Below are 23,299 nucleotides of genomic sequence, written 5' to 3' on the forward strand. Positions count from 1 at the left end.
TTTATTGAAAACAATTGAATGAATAGTGCAGGATCAATGGAACAACCCTAAAAGCCTGTTCTAAAAGGAAATCACCAAGTAAAAGTTACTTAACATATTAAAACAGTCAGGACATTGTTGAAAATAATTAACAGGTAGAGTAAGCCAAATCTATGAGAGAGAAAGGAAATGTGCTGAAAAGTTGCACGTATTTCACGACGTGCAGTCGTGCATTAACCACTGATCTAATATGACAGCTGTTCGGTAAAGAACGTTAACCAATAACAGTTATGATGTAAAAAAAAAAAAAAAAAAAAATTGCTATAGGATAGAAAAAATAGGCCTGTAATGTAGCCTACAATAAACCTAATGTATTCTTAACATGACGTGCACACAGAATCAAAGTTCGTTCAACATGTTAAGCAGTCGGCACCTTGTTGAAAATAGCCTTAATCAGCAGATTAAAAAAATTGCATACCTAGTCTAAAACAGTTATTTTCTAGGCTACTTACTCAAAAGCATACATTTTTGTTGAGTAAAATTAACATGTCGACATGGTCCAGTGAAGGACGGGACTTGACTAACCTGAGGCGATTATCCTGCGCTTGAAAAAGCCTGCTCAGCGGGAAAATAACGTACAAGCATGCACAGATGTAAAGAAGACTCAAATGTGAAAACATCCTTAGGGACTTTCAAACATTTGGAAAGCCGATTCCCGCACCACCGAAGTGTTTTCATTACTACTTTGCTGAGTTTTATTGTCTAGTGAGAGGACATTTTCCTGTGCGTGCCGCCTGAGGTGAAATTCAACTCTGTATCTGCTTCAGATATCCTCTTTTTAAATAATATTTGTATTATTAATTCTATTTAAAATATGTAACATAAATATGACAATAATTTAAGTGCAGCCTCTGTAAAAATATAAAGCCAAACGTAAATGTGTAAAAATTATCAGTTTAATGGGGGGAAATATTAACTGACTAGTAATTCCAGTGTTGACTAGCAGCATCAGAACCGTTTAGTCGACTAGTCAACTAGTCTCGCACATCCCTACATAAAACACACCTTTTCCATTTCATATGAACTCTAAGCTCTAAGAATCTCATAGCTTACTCTTAGCTTACATTCTCGCATTAACTCGGCACACGTTAACATTAATTACCCTTTTACCATTGTTTACCCCTGTATATACAGTATATAGCACTCATGTTTGCCTTTTGTCTTTGTTGTGTATTGAATGAATGCTTCTGTTTCCTAATGGTAGGAGTCTTTTGCATATTAGTGTCATAGTCATTCATTAAGTTCATAGTCAAGTTCTTAGTCATTCATGCCTTGTCTACATGGTCAAGTCCTTTGTTGTTTTGTTTATGGTTTTTGTTAGCTATTTTCGGATCCTCAATTAAATGCTCTTGGGTCTTCAACTTCATCACACCTCAAGACTCCAAAGCATGTTACACTTTGGTTAGATTCATTGATTCAGGTCTGTCAAAAGTAGCTGACATTAATTTTCCTCAGAAATGACTGAGTATAGAAGCTCAGTATGAACAGAGGAAGCACAGTCCTGTCTTTGTGCATCCCTGTAACAGTAATATGATCTCTTAATGGTGCCAAATGTCACAGTAGAAGAAGAAAAGAGTCTTTTGAGAGTGATACCTTAAGCACTGCTGTTTGAGAGGTGAGCAGGATCACAGGGTCAAGAATTGACCTTGAGAGAGAAACTGGTCAATACATCAGTCCAATTTTCAATAAGCGTTCCCACAGTCTAGGAAATTCTGGAAATATCATGGAAATTTAAAAATGCCCTACGTAAAATTTTCCCGAATGCAGATTGAACACCATACTAAAATACTCTGACATTGTTTCCTGCAGCCCATTTCAGAGGCAGTGCTGCCCTCTTTCTACATTGTGAAATGCACAACACTACCAGTGTATTTTTTTTATTTAATTTTATTTTTTTCCCCTTTTTCTCCCAATTTGGAATGCCCAATTCCCAATGTGCTTTTAAGTCCTTGTGGTCGCATAGTGATTCACCTCAGTCCGGGTGGCGGAGGACGAATCCCAGTTGCCTCCGTGTCTGAGATCGTCAACCCGTGCATCTTATCATGTGGCTTGTTGAGCGCGTTGCCACAGAGACATAGCGCGTGTGGAGGCTTCACGCCATCCACCGTGGCAACCATGCTCAACTCACCACGCGCCCCACCAAGAACGAACCACATTATAGCGATCACGAGGAGGTTACCCCATGTGACTCTACCCTCCCTAGCAACCGGGCCAATTTGGTTGCTTAGGAGACCTGGCTGGAGTCACTCAGCACGCCCTGGGATTCGAGCTAGCGAACTCCAGGGGTGGTAGCCAGTGTCTTTACCACTGAGCTAACCAGGCCCCCTCTAATACCAATGTGACACTTCTCAGTGGAAGGAGGAGGTGAGAAGCAGATTTCCTGGTTCAGGTAGGCGTTTTTATTTTCCTTACTGCAGCACATACACACTCTCAGGGCTTTACGTTGTTGGAAACCACAGTCTAAAAACATCCACAAACTAGCTTACACAATAAACTCTCAGATATGTAATCGTAGTAACTTCTAACTTCATAGTCCATGCCCAGGCTCTCTCTCGTCTAAGTGCTGTGTGGCTCTATTTATGCCGCTCTCCCCGTGCTCACTGAAATTAGAGACAGGTGTTAGACATAATTTAGCTCAGGTGTAAGCGCCCTTACCGCTTTATCTCTCTCCGGAGAGATGCTTGACCACGCCCCCGCTGCCACAACCAGTGTATTTTAAATCCCAAAAGAATGACTCTTGTGAGCCTGCTCTTTTAAATTTACTACAGCGCGAAACATACAGCATTCCATTATAGTCCGATTCCTGAACAAATGACTCTGAGCCGATTATTTTTCATCTACAGCGCGAAACATCGTGCTTCCAATATTTTCCGATTCCCAAACAAATGACTAATATAAGCTGGTTCTTTTTAGTGAATCAAAAACACTTAAACATCAGTCAGAGCAGTTACTGAATTCATCTGATATACTGAAGTTATGAATGTCTGACTCGAAAAGAAATAAGAACTGTTGAAGTCTCACAAGCCTGAAGTACAAAATAAGACCACATAACATTGTGCAAACTGTCTTTGGAACTGTTACTGTTTATTTATTGTAGTACTTCAGACCTGTGAGACTTCAATCAGGCAGTGCAGTTACTAACTGATTATTCATATGACAATGTGTAGTTAAAGATACACCAGCTTTATTGTAATAAGTCAAATTTTATAAAGGAACGAATGAATGTAATATGCTATCAAATTTATTGTTTAAGATTTGTTTTTAAAGTATAGTTGGCATCAATTATTGGCTTTTATGCCTCAAAGTCTGTAAACTTTCCTTTTACAAGAATTATATAAAATTAATTTCTGATTTGTTATGTCTGCTCTGTAGAAATCTGAAATGATCTCATTTGGCAACAGGATGCTTAGGGCAGTAAATGCGATAAGAATTGTATTTCTTATTTCCAAATAATTCTTCCTCAAAAGGATTTAAAAAATCGTTACTGGAATTGTTAAGAGGAATCAGAACAGGAATCGTTAAATTCCTTATGATTCCCATCCCTATCACAGTCTGTCTATTGAGAGTAATGACCCTGGTCAAAAGTTCTGGGAAATCTGGCTTGTTGTCCACAATAGGTGTGAGGTTTTGAACCACAATCAGGTTCTTTTGCCTCAACATCTCAGTGGGGAACGGACTTGATGATGAGAGAGGAAGAAAAGTTTGTTTATATTTATGTATACTCCAATGTTATCTGTCCGAAGAGAAAGTAAAGCCTTGGAGGACACTCAGTGCTGTGAACTCTCTAATTTCAAAGATGGTTTTGAAAAGGGGCTGGTGGAATGAGCTCATTGTTATTGATTTAAACATAGAAGTGAAAACGTTTACAACTTTGAGTTTTTATAGTTCATAATGCAATTTTTTTAATGAAGAATAAACTGTTGTATCGAGGTTGAACAAATACCAATAATTATTCAATTTTCTTTGTCAGTCACTGTGGAGGTTCAAATGGGTTTCATTGCCATGTAAAGTTTTTGTGGTATTATTGGTGTACAGCACCTGAAATATTAAATCTGAATTTATTATCTGTTCAAATTAAACTGAAAAATAAACGTTGCACATTTTGTTGGAATCCCTTGTCCTCTCTTGATGCCTGGGTGGAATTGTTTCTACAATCCAGCTTGGGATGGTAATACACCAGTGTTTTTTAGTAAGTCTCAGGAGAAATTTGCGAGTCCATAGCCTGGAGCTGTCAGGTATTAACAGAGGGGTCATGGGCAATCAAACCTGCGTGAATGACCACTGATCCATTCCTCAAACCCCAGCAGCCAGGAGCATGAGGGTAGAATGAGCAGGGCTCGAGTTGAGGGGGATGCCATCCCCCTTGTTGCAATAAATACCAAAAATCATGGAATGACGCACGCCCGGTCCCCAATCAGCCTGATGGGGCGCACGAGGGATAAAGGCAGACGGGGACGACAGTTCAAGAGAGAGAGAATTACAGGCAGCTGTACTGTGTGTGTGTTTATGGTTGTGTGTTTTTGTTTAAGTTGTTCATTAAATTATAATTTAAGTTCTCAAGCCGGTTCTCACCTCCGCCTTTCCCTCGAACCCCCTTACAAATACTTTTTACTTGATGGTTACACCACATCACACATACATTTTTATTTTTTCAAAAATGTAGGAAACTACAAATGACACAAATATTACATTTCTGAGAATATGACACGTGTTTTAAACTAGATTTTAAAAGATTTCTCATTTTAACACCTTTGACAACCATGTCAATGACCCATAAGTATTAGGACAAACACCCCCCCCCCCCCCAAAAAAAACAATTCCCCCTTGAATGTTTTTTTACAACTCGACCACTGAGAATGAGGAACAAGTAACTGCATTACACCTTTTAGATGAAGCAAAATTGAACACACACATGCCATTTAATACAACTTATTCATTTGAGTTCAGTTCAGATTTTTTATATATGGGTTTTAACAGTCACATTTGTCTCGCAAAGAAGTTTTACATAGTTTGTAGAATAATGTCTTGCACAGGCAGGTATTGGTGTAACAATCAGGGCGTAACACTGAATGTTCTGTACAAGACTAGTTTGGGACCTTGCAAACAGTTTATAATGTTTTCATTTTAAATTAGTTATATATACACTATATTGCCAAAAGTATTCGCTCATCTGCCTTTAGACGCATATGAACTTAAGTGACATCCCATTCTTAATCCATAGGGTTTAATATGACGTCGGCCCACCCTTTGCAGCTATAACAGCTTCAACTCTTCTGGGAAGGCTTTCCACAAGGTTTAGGAGTATGTTTATGGGAATTTTTGACCATTCTTCCAGAAGCACATTTGTGAGGTCAGACACTGATGTTGGACGAGAAGGCCTGGCTCGCAGTCTTCGCTCTAATTCATCCCAAAGGTGCTCTGTCAGGTTGAGGTCAGGACTCTGTGCAGGCCAGTCAAGTTCTTCCACACCAAACTCGCTCATCCATGTCTTTATGGACCTTGCTTTGTGCACTGGTGCGCAGTCATGTTGGAACAGGAAGGGGCCATCCCCAAACTGTTCCCACAAAGTTGGGAGCATGGAATTGTCCAAAATCTCTTGGTATGCTGAAGCATTCAGAGTTCCTTTCACTGGAACTAAGGGGCCAAGCCCAGCTCCTGAAAAACAACCATAAAATTCATAGTGTCAGAAACACTTACAGTATAATGCTTATTAAAATAATAACAGTAAAAAAAAAAAAAAGGCGATATTAACAGTGATTGAATTGTAAGAATGATAATCTGACCATTGCTGATGTAATGGATGCAAGCAATTCAAAAAGTTTAATTTATACTGTTACAATGATGACATCATATATTATCAAAATAGCCTGTAACCCTGTTACTTAGTACACCCCTGATAACAACACGCCGGCTCAACTCACTGACCACACACAAAGATAATAATTACTAATAATAATTACAAAACATAACAGTTTCAAAAGAACCACTTGCACAAACACAAACAGTGCTTAGTGTCGCAATCCCTTGTGACTGTGAGGCCTGTATGCATTCAGTTTTTATTATGAATACATAATGATGCTTGCATGTGAGCTTTATCTGATTATGTCATTCTGAAGAGCTGTCTTGGGGGAAGAAGGCAGAGAAAAGGGAAGATAGATTTTACAGAGGTGAAGAGAGGGCGGTTTGTAAAAGGCATTCTCCACCGCTCGCACAGTAAAAGCAATTGTATTATCTCAAATTTAAATAGACAGAAAGCCTCATATCTCTCAGCATGCATTATTATTTGAGGATGATTGTTTTGGCTTACACTATTTGCCTGTTGGCTGGTGATGGATGTACTCAGTGGACAGGCAAAGAGATGTATTGTAATGTGGGTAAATGGAGTTTGTGTCTTAGCAGATAAAGTAAACAGAGCGGACCGCTGAAAGACACTGACTGTTCTAGTGTAGAATGGTGAATGGATTTGGTGTGAATTTTTGGCTAGAAGTGTTATTGCCCTAATGATTGTGTTTAGATGTGTGTGTTTACGTAGCTATTCTTTGAGGAAAAAATTGTCCCCAGAAATATGCAGAAACCTGACAAAATCTCTTTTTTGGGACATGATTCATAAAGTCTGTGTTTTGTGCCTAGGTTAGTCTATATTGTAGTCATTAAAATAAATGTTGGAGAAAGACTCGCCATTTGCTAGTAAATGTTTGTTTTTACTCGCTAGACTTTTGACAATGTAAAAGTAATGCAACTAAAAACTGAAAAACAGTAAGCAAAGTGACAAGGGGACATCTTCACATATATATAGTTTTCATATATAAGATTTCATGCAATATAGTATGCAAGTTGTACAGTTTATTTTCATATTTCACTTTTAATCATTTTAATCACATTTTAGCTTGATTACAAATGTACAGATTTCACATTCTATGAATTTGTCATGAAATTGCATTTTTAATAATGATACAAGCTTTTGTCACTGTTTGAAATTTCATACACATTTTTATCCAAATATTCAGTTACACATATAACAATTATTTAATTATTATATTATACAAATTATAATTTAAGTGCTACTATATCAAAACTACTATGCCAAAAAAAAACAATTTTTTTTTACCAAACCCTTGAATAGATGCAGCACAAGCCTATTTGTTAAATTCCTTAATATTTACTTTGTTTTCTGAAGTTAAAATATTTCACATAGTATGATTGTGCCTTCAAATATTTTCTATTTACACATTTATTACACTTACTACATTACTGCATTTTGTAACATGTACATTGTAAACATTGGGTTGACATTGAAATATACTGTATAAAAGGCACTGAATTGGTACTGTCTCTTTAAGAGAACGGCAGCTCCGCAAGGATATGTTTACGGTTGAATGAGCGCAGTGAGGGAAGTTGCACGGCGTTTTTATTTCCCTCATCCATGCAATGTATAAATAGAATTAATGTTTCATTTTATCTTTTTGATCACCAACTCACTGTAAATAATAAAGGATATTAAAAGAGACATGAAATGAAAATGGAGTGCCTAGATCTCGTCTTTGGACACACAATACATGGAACGAAGCAAAAGGAAACTTTTATTGCATAATGTGTATGATTTGCTTGTACGAATTTGTATTGTACACATTCTTAAATTGAAATCTACAAGCTCTCAAGTTTTGCAGATTTTCTACCTTCTAACAGACGTCCAACATTACACTGGTCTCTAGCCATGCTTTGAAACGGAGAATGTCGTGAAAGCAATCCATGGAAAAGTTTGAGCAAAATCAGAGTTGACGTTGTTAATTGCAATGTAAATGTAATTATGGCATATTACGGCTCAACTAAAGTGACGGTGACACAACGATCCACAACACCTCATGACACTGCAGCAGTGACTTGTCCATACTTTTTTGACTGGGGTGGCCCATGTGGGGCATAGACTCATTCAAGGGTGGCATGAAACATAACTTAATGTTCCTGATGATAATGATGATGATGATAATAAGATATGTAAATTTTTAAGAATTTCAGTAGTTGAAGTAGCTATAGTTAAATAATTGATTTGTTTTTTAATATAAATACTGAAAAACGCAAGACTCCAAATAGATTGTATTTTTAAATGTTGTATTTTTTTCAGTATAATTTTTATGTACAGTATGTATGTAGTGTCTCTTAAAACTGCAAATGTTATAGACACTGCTAATATGGTTACTGTCTCTTTAAGAACAGCACACCATGTAACATTGAGCACAAAGTAGTTCTGTGCAATTTTGGAGAGATAAAGCTACCATGGCATGACATAATTCTATCAAGTAGGTAATTATTAAAGATATTATTAAAAGATATTAAAGATATTTCTTTAACCTTTAATTCTTAATAGGCCTATAAAGAATGTGCATGGATTTCAGTTTTGTATACTCAATATAGCTATATATTGGGACTGCCAAAAGTAGTATGATTATTAAAAAAAAAATTGCATTAAAAAAATAAATAAATAAACTAAAACTTAATTTGATATTACAACTTTTTAAATATTTTCTGATCTACAAATTTTAAATTTTGATACTTTTCTTAAGAGACATACTAGGCTAGATTAATTAAGACTGAATCCATTACATTATGAAAGGAAATAAAGGCTATATGAAGAAGCAAATTCCTGAAAATTCAAAAATTGATGGGCCTTTTAATTTTGTTAACTCCAAAACATGATTATATGTGATGTCTGTAGAAATAGCTGGGTGCATCACATGTTATTGATCTAACTGAAAATCTATTTACTGTGCTGTTTAATTAAAAATATTAAACTTGGATTAGCAGAAGAAACTGATAGGAATATTTGGCAAAATACAACTGAACTGGTGATTGTAATGCTAACTCTGTAAAATGTAAAAATGTAAATGTACTCTATTTTAGAATTAGAAAGATGGACAACTGTTCATGTTATGTAATCATATTCTGAGTCTCTATTTGGTGTAAATAGCATCTTCCACACACTGCAGCTATTTGCACCCCAATAGTCTTTGTGAATCCAGAGGAATATATGACAAACTAGTCAATAGGTGTCACTGCAGTGGTGTGGGGTGTAAAGACGTGTGTGAATGTGTAGTGTTGTCTTAGTGACTGTGGTTTGAATCCAGGCTTTATCTTACTCCTTTTCCCATCTGATTTCCTGTTTCCACACTTAACATTTCCTTTAATACTACTTAAAGGAATAGTTCACCCAAAAATGAAAATTCTCTCATTATTCACTTACCCTAATGCCATCCCAGATGTGTATGTCTTTCTTCAGCAGAACACAAATTAAGATTTTTAGAGCTCTGTCAGTTCCTTAAAATGCAAGTAAGCAGAAGCCAGCATTTTGATGGTCCAAAAGTCACATTTAGGCAGCATAACAGTAATTCACATGATTCCAGTCGATCAATGAAGGTTTTGTTAAGCAAACGAATTTGCTTACTAAGAAAAAGTATATGCTGTAAATATATACTAGATATATACAGTAAGCCCCCAGTATATATACACAGTACATATATATGTACTGTGTATATATACTGTATATATAATATGAGAAAAAAACAGAGGGTGTCTCAGAGTTTATGTAATATCTACTGGATCGGAGCACTGCTTATAGACAGACACAGTGGCTTCATAAACTATAGATGGTAAACCTCCAACATTCAAAATAGGATTCTAAGCTCACTGATAGCAAACAATATTCAATTAGGTTCAATATTCAAATATTTTTCTTTTCCTATTCTTAGGCTTGAAATCCATAAACCAAAGGAATTTATGAAACAAATTCTCTTTTGCTGGGAGTTTCTCAGCGGTTCTTGTAACCGAAGCTTTGTGTAGCGTGTCAGCTGTGCCTTTGTGTATTGTGAGAGATGCATGTAAAAGGAGCTTCTTGTTTGTTGTGACCTTCAGAGGAAGAGATGGGGAGAGTGTCTGACAGAGAGAGAAAACGCTCTTAACCTTCGGTTGTCACTTGTAAACAGAGTTGACAGACAAACAGAGGTGGGGTGTGGAGTAAGTGTTTTTGTGGTGATGCTGTGCTATTGTGAAAGACACATTGTGTTCAGAGAGACAGGATGCTCTTTGACATTGATCTGAGATCAGCCTTTCTAGCCAATTACAGAAGGACTGGAAATTAGCAGGAACCTGGCAATTCGATATTATATTGATATCTGTGTTGCGATAATATTCAATGTGAAGTGCATTGCAATTCAAAACTTTACATATTGCGATTTTTCACTCACTTGTTTCTCATTTATGTTCATTGGACTTTGATGCTTTGTAGGGGTGCACTGATCCGATACCTTGTTCGGTATTGGCTCAGATACTGGCGTTCTTACCCGGATCAGGTCCGATGAGCCCGATCCAAATCCGATACCGTGTGTTAGTCATGGTTGTTACTATCAAGTTCCAAAAATGACTTAAAAGAACCATAAAAGCACAACTGATGTATTCTATATGATATTAAGTCTCTTTTAGACATACGATAGCTTTGTGAATCTAAAAGGCTGCATTTTATAAATAAATAGTCTGCATGTGCAGTGCGCTTCAGTAAATGAGCAGTGCTCTGTTCTCTTTCACACACATAGCATGCGCTGCCTGATGATACGCTGCTGTTTTCAGCTCTCAGAGCGGCACATTGAGCACTCCACAAGAACTACATCTCAGATGTACACTGGCGGTCAAAAGTTTGGAATAATGTACAGATTTAGCTGTTTCGGAAGGAAATTGGTACTTTAATTCACCATAGTGGCATTCAGCTGATCACAAAGTATAGTCAGGACATTACTGATGTAAAAAACAGCACCATCACTGTTTGAAAAAAGTAATTTTTGATCAAATCTAGACAAGCCCCATTTCTAGCAGCCATCACTCCAACACCTTATCCTTGAGGAATTATGCTAAATTGCTAATTTGGTACTAGAAAATCACTTGCCATTATATCAAACACAGCTGAAAGCTATTTGGTTCTTTAAATGAAGCTTAACATTGTCTTTGTGTTTGTTTTTGAGTTGCCATATTATGCAATAGACTGGCATGTCTTAAGGTCAATATTAGGTCAAAAATGGCAAAAAAGAAACAGCTTTCTCTAGAAACTCATCAGTCAATCATTGTTTTGAGGAATGAAGGCTATACAATGCTTGAAATTGCCAAAAAACTGAAGACTTCATACATTACAGTCTTCAAAGACAAAGGACAACTGGCTCTAACAAGGACAGAAATAGATGTGAAAGGCCAGACGTACAACTAAACAAGAGGATAAGTACATCAGAGTCTCTAGTTTGAGAAACAGATGCCTCACATGTCCTCAGCTGAGAGCTTCATTGAATTCTACCTGCTCAACACCAGTTTCATGTACAACAGTAAAGAAAAGACTCGGGGGTGCAGGCTTTATGGGAAGAATTGCAAAGAAAAAGCCACTTTTGAAACAGAAAAACAAAAAGAAAAGGTCAGAATGGGCGAAGAAACACAGACATTGGACAACAGATAATTGGAAAAGTGTGTTATGGATCTTAACCACATTGATCTTTTGTGGGATCAGCTAGACTGTAAGGTGCGTGAGAAGTGCCCGACAAGACAGCCACATCTATGGCAAGTGCTACAGGAAGCGTGGGGTGAAATGTCACCTGAGTATCTGGACAAACTGACAGCTAGAATGCCAAGGATCTGCAAAGCTGTCATTGCTGCACATGGAGGATTTTTTTATGAGAACTCTTTGAAGTAGTTTAAGAAGTTCTGAACATTTCTTTCAAATTATAATAGTAATTTTTCACATTATTAATGTCCTTACTATACATTGTGATCAGTTGAATGCCACTTTGGTGAATAAAAGTACCAATTTCTTTCCATAAGAGCAAAATCTGTACATTATTCCAAACTTTTGGCAGCCAGTGTAGATGCTCGATAGTTCGGTTCGCTTATACTGTAAAATGCATTGAGATCGGAACCAGAGGAGCAATTCACCAGATTTTGAACATTTAACTACTGTGAACTAGTCCAAACACGCTCTATGGTCACCCTCTTCCTTGAATGTTCCATCAAAATAAAAGTCCCAGGGTTTTAAAGTTAAAGAAATTATGACTAAAATACATTACTACTGTATAATACAATTCTAATATTTATTATTATTATTAATAACAAAAATAATTCTTATTTTATTATTTGTAGTAAATTACAGTAATATTTCAACTGACTGGTTTCCAAAAAATAACTGTGTGATTGAAAAATAGACTGGTATCCTTCAACTAAAGCGAACAAAAATGTGGTCTGAAGTAGGGATGTGCATGGATAGTAGACATCCGCTCGACGCGCCACTATTCGAATATCAAAATCACTATTCAGTTATTCTACATGTGCAACAGAGGTCTTCAACCCAGCCCGAACTCGACAGATAGATAACTGTGCACTTTTGTTGCTGCTATGTGGTGTTTGAGGAAATTCCTTCACGATAAACATTCTTTATTCCCGCGTCCCGACTCGATTAACGATTAACCGTTCATGAAACCTCGTGGTTAACCGAATGTTAAGAACAATAACCGTGTACATCCCAAGTCTGAAGTCTAGATACAAGTTGAAAAAATGTGTTAAGAGAACTGGCTTATTTTCTATTGAAGACTTTCACTGGAATTACTGTTAATTTTTGCTGCTGCATTATTTTTGTCTTAATAAACTTCACATTTTTATGTAATCATAAACACCAATAGAAAATATAAACCTATCTAACAAAACATACATGTCACCACAGGGCTCCAGACTAACATAAGAGAGTGCAACCAAGTTCTACAGATTGTGGCACCAGCACCTGATTTGGTAACAAAGTGGAAAATAAATATTTTTTGTCCTTAATTTTAAAAAATAAAATTATAATTAATGATAGAAACTAATAAAAATAATGACATTATTATATGTTTTATATTATTTTGCACTGAAATGCACATTAGACAATATAGCATTGATTTTGACTTGATGCAACAGTAACATCTGTAAAAAGGTTTATTTATATATAGGCCTACCTAATTTATATAGGGCTAAATTGAAATATTCTGCATGTGATCCTACTGATTAAGTACAGTCATCTCTTTGAATTTCTATAGGCAAACAAAGCCAGTTACTTTTTTCTACAATCAAAGAGCAGATTCTAGAACAGATTTTGCACCGAAGAAAAACTGATTGCTTGGTCCATAATAATTAGGAAAAGTTGCCATAGTTCCTCCATTATTGTCCGTAGTTTTAAGTGATATTTGTAACTAGATCACAGGTAGTCACTGGTAAAACCAAGCATGGCTCAATACTACGATAGTGAGTAACTTCAACAAAACAAACTATGGCATTTTTGTTATGAAATGACAGATTATACATTTAGAAACTAAAAAACCAAAATAGAACCTTTTTGAAACTGACATAATTGTAACAGGAATGTATTATTTAATAGGACTATATAAATATATACAAATATTTAGTATGAATATAACACATTGCACATCTGCCAAAATACCATTGTTAACACAGTAAGTGTTACTATAGTAAATCCAAGGTACAATTTTGTTAGGGTGGTGATGTGTGGTTTGTACAGCCTTGCTATTTATGTTCTGGTCAGTGTTGTTTATAATGGTGTACCATTAAACATGGTTTAAACTCATTAAATCACCAAGTCAAGAGACACTAAGTGTTTTCATAGGGTTTTTCCACAGCCAAATTCAACTGAGTTTCGCGCCACGCTTCTCGCAGCGCTGTTTATACTGATTTGCGCTGCGTAGGTGAGACTGCTCTGCGCTCGCACTGCCCTGTTCATTGAGCCGGCTGATAATTGATACGGGTAGTGGCTAGCGCTGTTACGTTCCGTTTTTCTTCATCGAAGAGCCACAGATGAAAAGCGTAGCAATGTTAGTGCTAGTTTAAAAAAAAAAAAACAACAACAACAACATGAGGAAATAGCTTCAATGTATTTTTCATTACACAAAACCTCTTGCAGCCTAGCTGTATAAAGGAACTGTATGGACATCCTTACAAATGAAACATGTATAGCCTGATATTCTAAGCTCATTCAGAGTAAGCATTTAGGTTGAATAGCAATAATTAAGAAGTAGCCTGTGTTGACCAAATGCCACAGTGCATTTTTGCCAATACATTTCGACTGGTACTTAATCTACTTTTTTCCCAAATATATTAAAAGTATAGTTCACCCAAAAACAAAAATTCCAAACTCGTATGACTTTCTTAAGCAGAACACAAAAGGAGTTGTAATAATGAAAGTCATGGGCCATCTTTTCAGTACAATGACAGTAGATAGTGCCTCACTTTAATATTTTGACATATCAATTTTTCCCCCACCTCTACAAGCACACAAATTTGCCACATGCACATCAATGGAGTAGACTAAAAGGCTGATCTATGCTCAGCTATAAATAGGACCCTCGGCTGTAAACTCTGCAAGTTTCTAATCACAGTCTACACATCAACCAACAGCTTATTTCTCAGACGGCTAGTTGAGATCTCTCCAAAAACAAGTCCCCTGCAGAGAGTGAGGAAGATAAATAGAGAGAGGGAACAATGCAGCAAGAGGTGTTGAGAGGTGCAGCTTTTTTTTTTGCTGTACTTTGCATACTTTTAAACGGTGTGCCTGAAAATGTTTGACATCTCTCTCCAACCACCTACTGTGGAGTGTGTATTTGTGTGCACACCTCTGTTTGTGTGTGTATATGCAATATCTTTCATTTCACTTTCCTCTCACATCTCTTTATTGTTGGAACGGTCACTTTGGAAGCACTAGCAGGTATGGTAGCCAACAAATACTGTCTGTTCAGCAAATGGGAGAGTCTTCAATAGGTCAGCCTGTTATTTACAGAATCAAATCTACTCAATCAGCGGGACAATGTCTCAAGGAGGTCTATAAGATATCCGTTAGCATACCCATATATCTCAATGGCAGTTTCTCGGCTGATACTTGCCGTTTGCTACCATCTTTTCTCATAGACACAGTTTTGAAAACGGCGGTTTTTGAGCCAATGACTTGAGCCATAAATGCCATGTGACTAACCACCCTGGAGCCAGAAAATTACATTATTAGAACATACTGATTGGCTGATGGCACCAAGAGAAAGGTTGAAGACAGGGAAAGGTGTCAGTTTCAGGCTTTTAAGAGCACTTCACAAAAACATCTGTCTTTGGTAAAACATTTACTATTATAAAATGAAATATCTGCAGTTTGAAAAATGTTGTTTATTCCATCTAAATTTATAGCTACATTTGAATGGCCATCAATGGAGAAAGATGCTTTTTGCCACCAGATAGTGTGGTTACGGCAGGGCAAACCCTGGCCCACAAACCAGAGAAGTTCACACCAACTCCAGTGAATCAATCATGCAAGACTGTGAATGCAACCACCAGCCAATGTGGCTGAAAACTTACTATGGTCCGTGTGGTTATCATAACCTGTTTCTCTATATGTTTGCTTGTTTATCTCTGCAGTGGGTACTTGCATTTGAGATCTTCATCCCCTTGGTGCTCTTCTTCATTCTTCTGGGCTTGCGACAGAAGAAGCCGGCCATTCCTGTGAAAGAAGGTAAGGTCCACACAGGGAGACAGCACAGGGAGAGGAGTACAGGATGAAGAAGTGTTGAAGAGAAAGAAGTGTAGGGTGGCGCCTACCCCAACTCAGCTAACCATCGCCCCCTAGAGATCAAACAACATTCTTATCAAAGTGAAAGCACCACTGTAGTTTACCTAGGATTTTTCTTGTGAAATCCAAAGCACAGTTCCACAGTAATAGTACTTTATCAGTCATTAAAGAGAGCTCACAACAAAAATGAAAATTCTGTCATCATTTTAACCATCATGTTGTTCCAAACCCATCATGTCTTGCCTCCTTGGAACACAAAATAAGAAATTTATAGAATGTTCATGCTGCTCTTTCCCATACAACAAAAGTAGACATTGCTTCAGTCATTCGCACATCTGCTTATTTAAACTTGGGGCATCAAGTTCGATTAGCTTTGGAGTCACTGACGACAACTCTAGCTTGACACCTGCCATCAAGTTTGAAAATGCACATGAGTAAACAAGATTTGAGAGCTATTGTATGGCTTTAAAAGACTTTGAATTTAGTGCACAAGCCATATAGGCCACTTTTATGGTGCTTTATTTTTTTCTTTTTGGAGATTGAAAGCCCATGGTCATTGTTCTTTTACATACAAAAAAGCATACAATGTGAACATTCTGCCTAACATCTCTGTTTGTGTTCCATGGAAACAAGACAATTTTATTACATTATATATATATATATATATATATATATATATATATATAAATGATAGAGTTTATCTACTTTTCTATGTGGTCACATCATTTAACTTTGCTAATCTGGCACTGATTGCAAAGGTTGTTTGGCTGTTAAACAAGTGCTTTAGCCATGTAGAACACCCACATTTGTATGTCATCATCACAATGTCTCTGTTATTTCCAATGCTGAAATCACACCATATTTTCTTTTATTTTGTGCTTCTCCCTATCATCTGTCCTTTGCTCAATACTTTTTATCTCTCTCTCTCTCTCTGTCTCTACATCTCTCTCTACCTCTCTCTTTATCTTATTCTCTCTCTTTCTCTTGGTGCATGTTCACTGCATGCTGGACCAGTGTGTAAGTCAAAACATTGTTTGTTTTTCATGTGGCTGAATGCTTTGGGTTAATGGTATTTCTCCACTGTGAGTCCTCTAATTATGTGTCTGTGTTTTGCCGTGGACTCTAACGTATTTACTGTGTCATTGCTGTGTATTTGTCATTGTGTCAATTTTATCCTGTTTCACACATCAGTCTAATGGTTAAAAGATCTAGCCCTGAATTACTACTACAGTCGAAGTGCATATTAGAGCCTGGCCAGATATCCGCATACATACGCACGCACGCGCGCGCGCACACACACACACACACACATGTTGGTGCAGCTATCATTATGAGGACTCTCCATAGACATAATGATTTTTATACTGTACAAACTATAGATTCTATCCCCTAACCCTACCCCTAAACCTAACCATCACAAAAAACTTTCTGCATCTTTACATTTTCAATAAAACATCATTTAGTATGTTTGTTTTTTTTAAGCGATTTGAATTATGGGGACACTAGAAATGTCCTCTAACCACATTTATAGCATAATACTCTGTAATCACCAGTTTGTAACCTAAAAAAAAAGTCCTCGTAAACCACTTAAACCTGCCCACACACACACACACACACACACACACATACATACACATGTCTTCTGCCAGAAGTGAGTGATAAAAACAATAATGTCCCATTTACATCTGGGATTAACATGCATTTTATCCATATAGGATCTGGAGATTCTTTAGCTAGATTGCATTTACACTTTGCATTTACACAATGCATCCCCAGTGTGATCGGAGTGTGTGCAGTGTGATTGCACTTACCCATGCAAAGTGGAAAACGCCACTTACATATTATATTACTTATCTACTTCTATGGAGAAAAGAAAAATTTCTTAGCATTTACACCTTTGTCAAATACAGGTGCATCTCAATAAATTAGAATGTCGTGGAAAAGTTCATTTATTTCAGTAATTCAACTCAAATTGTGAAACTCGTGTATTAAATAAATTCAATGCACACAGACTGAAGTAGTTTAAGTCTTTGGTTCTTTTAATTGTGATGATTTTGGCTCACATTTAACAAAAACCCACCAATTCACTATCTCAAAAAATTAGAATACATCATAAGACCAATAAAAAAAACATTTTTAGTGAATTGTTGGCCTTCTGGAAAGTATGTTCATTTACTGTATATGTACTCAATACTTGGTAGGGGCTCCTTTTGCTTTAATTACTGCCTCAATTCGGCGTGGCATGGAGGTGATCAGTTTGTGGCACTGCTGAGGTGGTATGGAAGCCCAGGTTTCTTTGACAGTGGCCTTCAGCTCATCTGCATTTTTTGGTCTCTTGTTTCTCATTTTCCTCTTGACAATACCCCATAGATTCTCTATGGGGTTCAGGTCTGGTGAGTTTGCTGGCCAGTCAAGCACACCAACACCATGGTCATTTAACCAACTTTTGGTGCTTTTGGCAGTGTGGGCAGGTGCCAAATCCTGCTGGAAAATGAAATCAGCATCTTTAAAAAGCTGGTCAGCAGAAGGAAGCATGAAGTGCTCCAAAATTTCTTGGTAAACGGGTGCAGTGACTTTGGTTTTCAAAAAACACAATGGACCAACACCAGCAGATGACATTGCACCCCAAATCATCACAAACTGTGGAAACTTAACACTGGACTTCAAGCAACTTGGGCTATGAGCTTCTCCACCCTTCCTCCAGACTCTAGGACCTTGGTTTCCAAATGAAATACAAAACTTGCTCTCATCTGAAAAGAGGACTTTGGAACACTGGGCAACAGTCCAGTTCTTCTTCTCCTTAGCCCAGGTAAGACGCCTCTGACGTTGTCTGTGGTTCAGGAGTGGCTTAACGAGAGGAATACGACAACTGTAGTCAAATTCCTTGACATGTCTGTGTGTGGTGGCTCTTGATGCCTTGACCCCAGCATCAGTCCATTCCTTGTGAAGTTCACCCAAATTCTTGAATCGATTTTGCTTGACAATCCTCATAAGGCTGCGGTTCTCTCGGTTGGTTGTGCATCTTTTTCTTCCACACTTTTTCCTTCCACTCAACTTTCTGTTAACATGCTTGGATACAGCACTCTGTGAACAGCCAGCTTCTTTGGCAATGAATGTTTGTGGCTTACCCTCCTTGTGAAGGGTGTCAATGATTGTCTTCTGGACAACTGTCAGATCAGCAGTCTTCCCCATGATTGTGTAGCCTAGTGAATCAAACTGAGAGACCATTTTGAAGGCTCAGGAAACCTTTGCAGGTGTTTTGAGTTGATTAGCTGATTGGCATGTCACCATATTCTAATTTTTTGAGATAGTGAATTGGTGGGTTTTTGTTAAATGTGAGCCAAAATCATCACAATTAAAAGAACCAAAGACTTAAACTACTTCAGTCTGTGTGCATTGAATTTATTTAATACACGGGTTTCACAATTTGAGTTGAATTACTGAAATAAATGAACTTTTCCACGACATTCTAATTTATTGAGATGCACCTGTATGTGGTCAGAATTCATTCCTGATGTATTCTAAATGTAGTTGGAGTGATGCAATCATAATCCAATCATGAAAGTGGCAAGGGGGTATTTACAATTGGTCACTACCGTATATACGAATAGCTATCCGATCATGAAAATGACCAAAGTGTAAATTCAGTGTATTTGAGAAGGATGGCAATCCGATTGCATGAAAGACATTACTCAGCCAATGGAAATGCATCTGGTTGGCCACGTGTAATCTTTAGTCCTCCCAAATAGAACTATGTCAGCATACAGAAGTCTGGGAGCCCAAAGATGACGAAGTAAATGCGGCATAACAACTGTTGCGTTTTGAACCACAATTGTCAATTAATTTTTGCCATCTCCTATTTTTAGCCACAGTAAATGCAGCAAAATTGAATTGCCTGACATTTGCATCATCACGGAAGTGAACAGCATTATATTTGCATAAAGCACAGGAATTGTAGATCTGATTAATATGATTACGTTTTGTGGTGACCCTGTTATGTGGTCTAGTGTAAATGGAATGTACATACCCAGTTGGATAGGAATCCGATCAGTAAAAATGCATGAAGTGACCAAGTGTAAATAAATACCCCCTAAGTGTAAATAGGCCCAATGCATCTTGGGTGCATTTAATCCTAGCTTTTAATGTGGTCAGATGCTGTCCGATTGTGCTTTGAACACTGAAAATGCATGTTAATGCTAGATGTAAAGGGGGCGTTGAGGTGTAGGTGTTGGGCCCCCATATGTCTCTGTGTGTAAACATCAATATAACCCACAATCAGCATGAACAAAGGATCTGTCTTACAGCAGCACACCATTCAAACAGCATTTCCTTAAAAAATCTGTGTTTACCACAACCAATGAGCTGTGACTCTAATTGTTTGACACTCTCACACACACACAAACCCTCCCTGACTAAATTCATCCACTTACTGAGCCATCAGGTTATTTCCCCTGACTGATCTTTGCTCTTTTAATCCTCAGCGGTGTTTGCAGAGAGGAAGCAGATGTCGGAAATAAGAGTTTGAGGGAAATCGAGGCAATAAACAGCGCTACCTCTTCTGAGCAGACAACCTGTCACTGGAGCAGCAGAAATATGACACAGCTCAGCGTTAAAACGTCAATCAAGAGTTTTTGCAGAGTCGTCAAGTGCTGATAGTTGTGAGCACCATTTAGCTAACATTGCTTCTTCTGAGAGAAAGTGCCGTGGCTGGCGGTGGGGCTCCTTTTTTCTTTTTTTTAAAGAGCGGGCGACGTTGGAAAAGGATGCCAATTCCACAGGCCACTAGCCACAGTGACAAAACACTTAGGGGAGGAAAAGTGTCAGCACTTACCATTAACAGGGTTCGTACAAGGTGCTTGAAGTGCTTGAAGTACTTGAATTTGGCATTTTCAAATTTAAGTCCTGGAAAACCCTTGAAAATAGCAATTTTTACCAAGAGGTGCTTAAAAACGTATTGAATTATAGAAAATCTTAAAATACGTTGCTTAAATCATTTAATGAATTAAATGTATTTATTTATTTTTGGAAAAACATGACGACAGACCACTAGACCACTGCTGAAGCAGGCAGCGCACATACCGCGCTGTCACGTGGCACCTGTTACTTTTGGCAGTGCTATTCAGAATGGGCCTATCACAATCAAGTGTTACAGGAGGACTTAAAAAAAATATATTTTATAGATACTGCTGTTGCGGATTTAAGTATGAATCCTTGCAACTATCAGTTTTAATTACAATTTACTCTCCAGAGTGAAAAAATTATATGAGATGTAAAAGTTTTGAATGATTTGAATGCAGATCAATGGAGGATTCAGTTTTGTGAGCCGTCTAGCGCCCCCTTGTGTAAAGAAAGCCTTTGTGTCTCACATAAATAGGTTATTTCTGACAACATTTGTCAATATCAAAATATGTTGACAAACATGTCCCTTGACTTTTTTAGTCATGAAAAAGCTTTCAAATAGCGAAAAAAAGAAAAAAAAAAAATTTTTTTTAATAATTGTATAACCTAACCATTCATTTTTAATAAAAGCATTAGTGCAAGGCCTAAGTGTGCAAAAAAGCAAAGCAAAACAAAATTATTATTAATAATTGTAATAATTTAAAAATAATGTTTGTCCCTTGATTCATGTTATTGGTTTTATCAATGTTAAAACCTTTTTTTTTTTTTTTTTTTTTAAACAAAAACAATTTAATACAAAAAGTTGTAGAATTTTTTTTTTTTAAGGTTTAAGTTCAGAGGCTGCTAAATATGCATATAGTGATTTTTCCCAGCATGTTAAAAAGTTATTCACATTTTAACTAATATTTTCACACAAAACTCAAAATGTGGTGTTGTAACCCATTTAACCCTCATTAGTGTTAACTTAGTGTTAACTTGCTTCGTTCGTGAAACAAAATTAAATAATAAAAGAAAGAACAACAGCCAAGTTGTCCTTTATGAATAAAAATTAATGTCAACATGTTACAAAATGTTTACCCTCAGCATTTATTGGCAAAAACTGAACTAAATGGAAAATTTCAATATTTTGTAAGTTGCAAAGTCAAAATTTTTTGAGAATGACCCATTTGCAATTTCGGTCAGTTCCTCACATAAATCTGTTGTGTGATTTTAGAAAACATGTAACACAGCTACTGTTTATGAACCCAGTTTTTCACTTTTGTGCGTTTTAAGGGATCACACTACAGTTGCACATCAATTTCGTCATGAATGAACCAAGAATGTTTACTGTGAGAATATGTAGTTAAAGATGCTCATTGTTGTAATTATAATAAGTGGTGTTTAATGACATCTCGAGCATAGTCCTTGAAAAGTGTGCTTGAAAAGTCCTTGAAAGTCCTTGAATTTGACTTTGAAGCATCTGTATGAACCCTGCCATTAAGTAACCTTCTGCATCCCTCCATCAGTGCAAGCTGCCTCGTGTTTGCATTTCAGGCAGGGATGCCAAAGTGAAGAGAGATGAATCTGAGTTGACTAAGACTCTAATGGAGGATCACATTTTTCAAAGCCATACATTCATTAAGGCTTTTAAATAATCTGAGCCATTATAGCCCTAATTTAGTCATTACCAGATCAATGTAGGGCAGAGACATGGAAAGGGATCATTTTATCAGAGAAACGTTGTCTAAAAGAGAGTGGTACATTTTAGGCAGTTGGATTTGTGATGCATTTGTATACATTTATTTTTCTCTTATGACCATTTTGATAATCAGACAAACTCTATCATGACTGATCCAAAACACAAAAACATGTACTCATTATTACAGTTGCTGTCAGAGCCGTTGCTTGGCGTTAACGCTCATGCTCCAGATGCATTGAGCCATGGTGTTCATGCCGGAGATGCAGGTTAGAATCTGGCCTGTTGCTGTCTTTAAGTCACATCCAAATTATCATTTTTATGAGATAAGTTGACATGAATGCCACCTCAAATACCCATTGGGAAACTCAGGATTTTCTTTGAGCCCCGACTTTCCGAGTTGTAAAAAATGACACAAGCAAACTGGTATTGCTCATAAATACAATCTCATTGTGAATGTCGACTGTACAATTTAGTTTTTGCACGATTTGTGTTCTGTTGATGAAGAATAGCGATGAAGAAAACATTACTCATTTAGTCGGTTTAGGACAAAACAAAACTAACAACAAACTACATTTCCCATTATTTTTAGTGTTGATAAAAAACATAGAGAAAGCATAAATTACACACCAAATGAATCTCCTTTCCTCTTCATTTTGTTGCACTAGTGCCAAAAAAACTTACCTGACTTTGTTGGGAAAAGAAAAAGAGAGAAAGAAATTAAATTGCCCAATGCATCCATTTTATTCTGACCAAAATCTCTTAAATGCATGAAACTCAGCTGGGTTTCCCGATAACGTTGCAGCGCTATCAAGATCATACTTACTAATGTTATACTTTATTTTACGTTGGAGTAATTTTAGGCCTATTAAATTTAGGCCTTTCCTTTCGCATGCACAGACTACGGAGTAGCATATTGTTTGAAATGTAATTTTTGCCAACACTTTTTTTTATCCTTGGAAATGGTGTAGGCCTTTATATTATAGCTTTCCAATTCGATTTTTTTTTATTTTAATTTTTTAATCAAAAATTTGATCAATTCTTTAATATAATTTATGAAATGTCACTTTGCC

At 36.9% G+C, this 23,299-nt stretch overlaps 1 protein-coding gene across 2 annotated transcripts in view; it reads left to right on the forward strand.

Moving 5' to 3' along the window:
- LOC127439950 (ATP-binding cassette sub-family A member 2-like) overlaps positions 1-23,299 on the forward strand; it is a 94,454-nt gene that overhangs the window by 26,011 nt on the left and 45,144 nt on the right. For both annotated transcript variants that reach the window (XM_051696255.1, XM_051696256.1), the window contains exon 2: positions 15,502-15,595. In XM_051696255.1, coding sequence (XP_051552215.1) covers positions 15,502-15,595 — 94 coding nt within the window. The remainder of the gene's footprint in view (positions 1-15,501; positions 15,596-23,299) is intronic.

Source organism: Myxocyprinus asiaticus, chromosome 4, assembly GCF_019703515.2.
Source record: "Myxocyprinus asiaticus isolate MX2 ecotype Aquarium Trade chromosome 4, UBuf_Myxa_2, whole genome shotgun sequence".
NCBI classification, from domain to species: Eukaryota; Metazoa; Chordata; class Actinopteri; order Cypriniformes; family Catostomidae; genus Myxocyprinus; species Myxocyprinus asiaticus.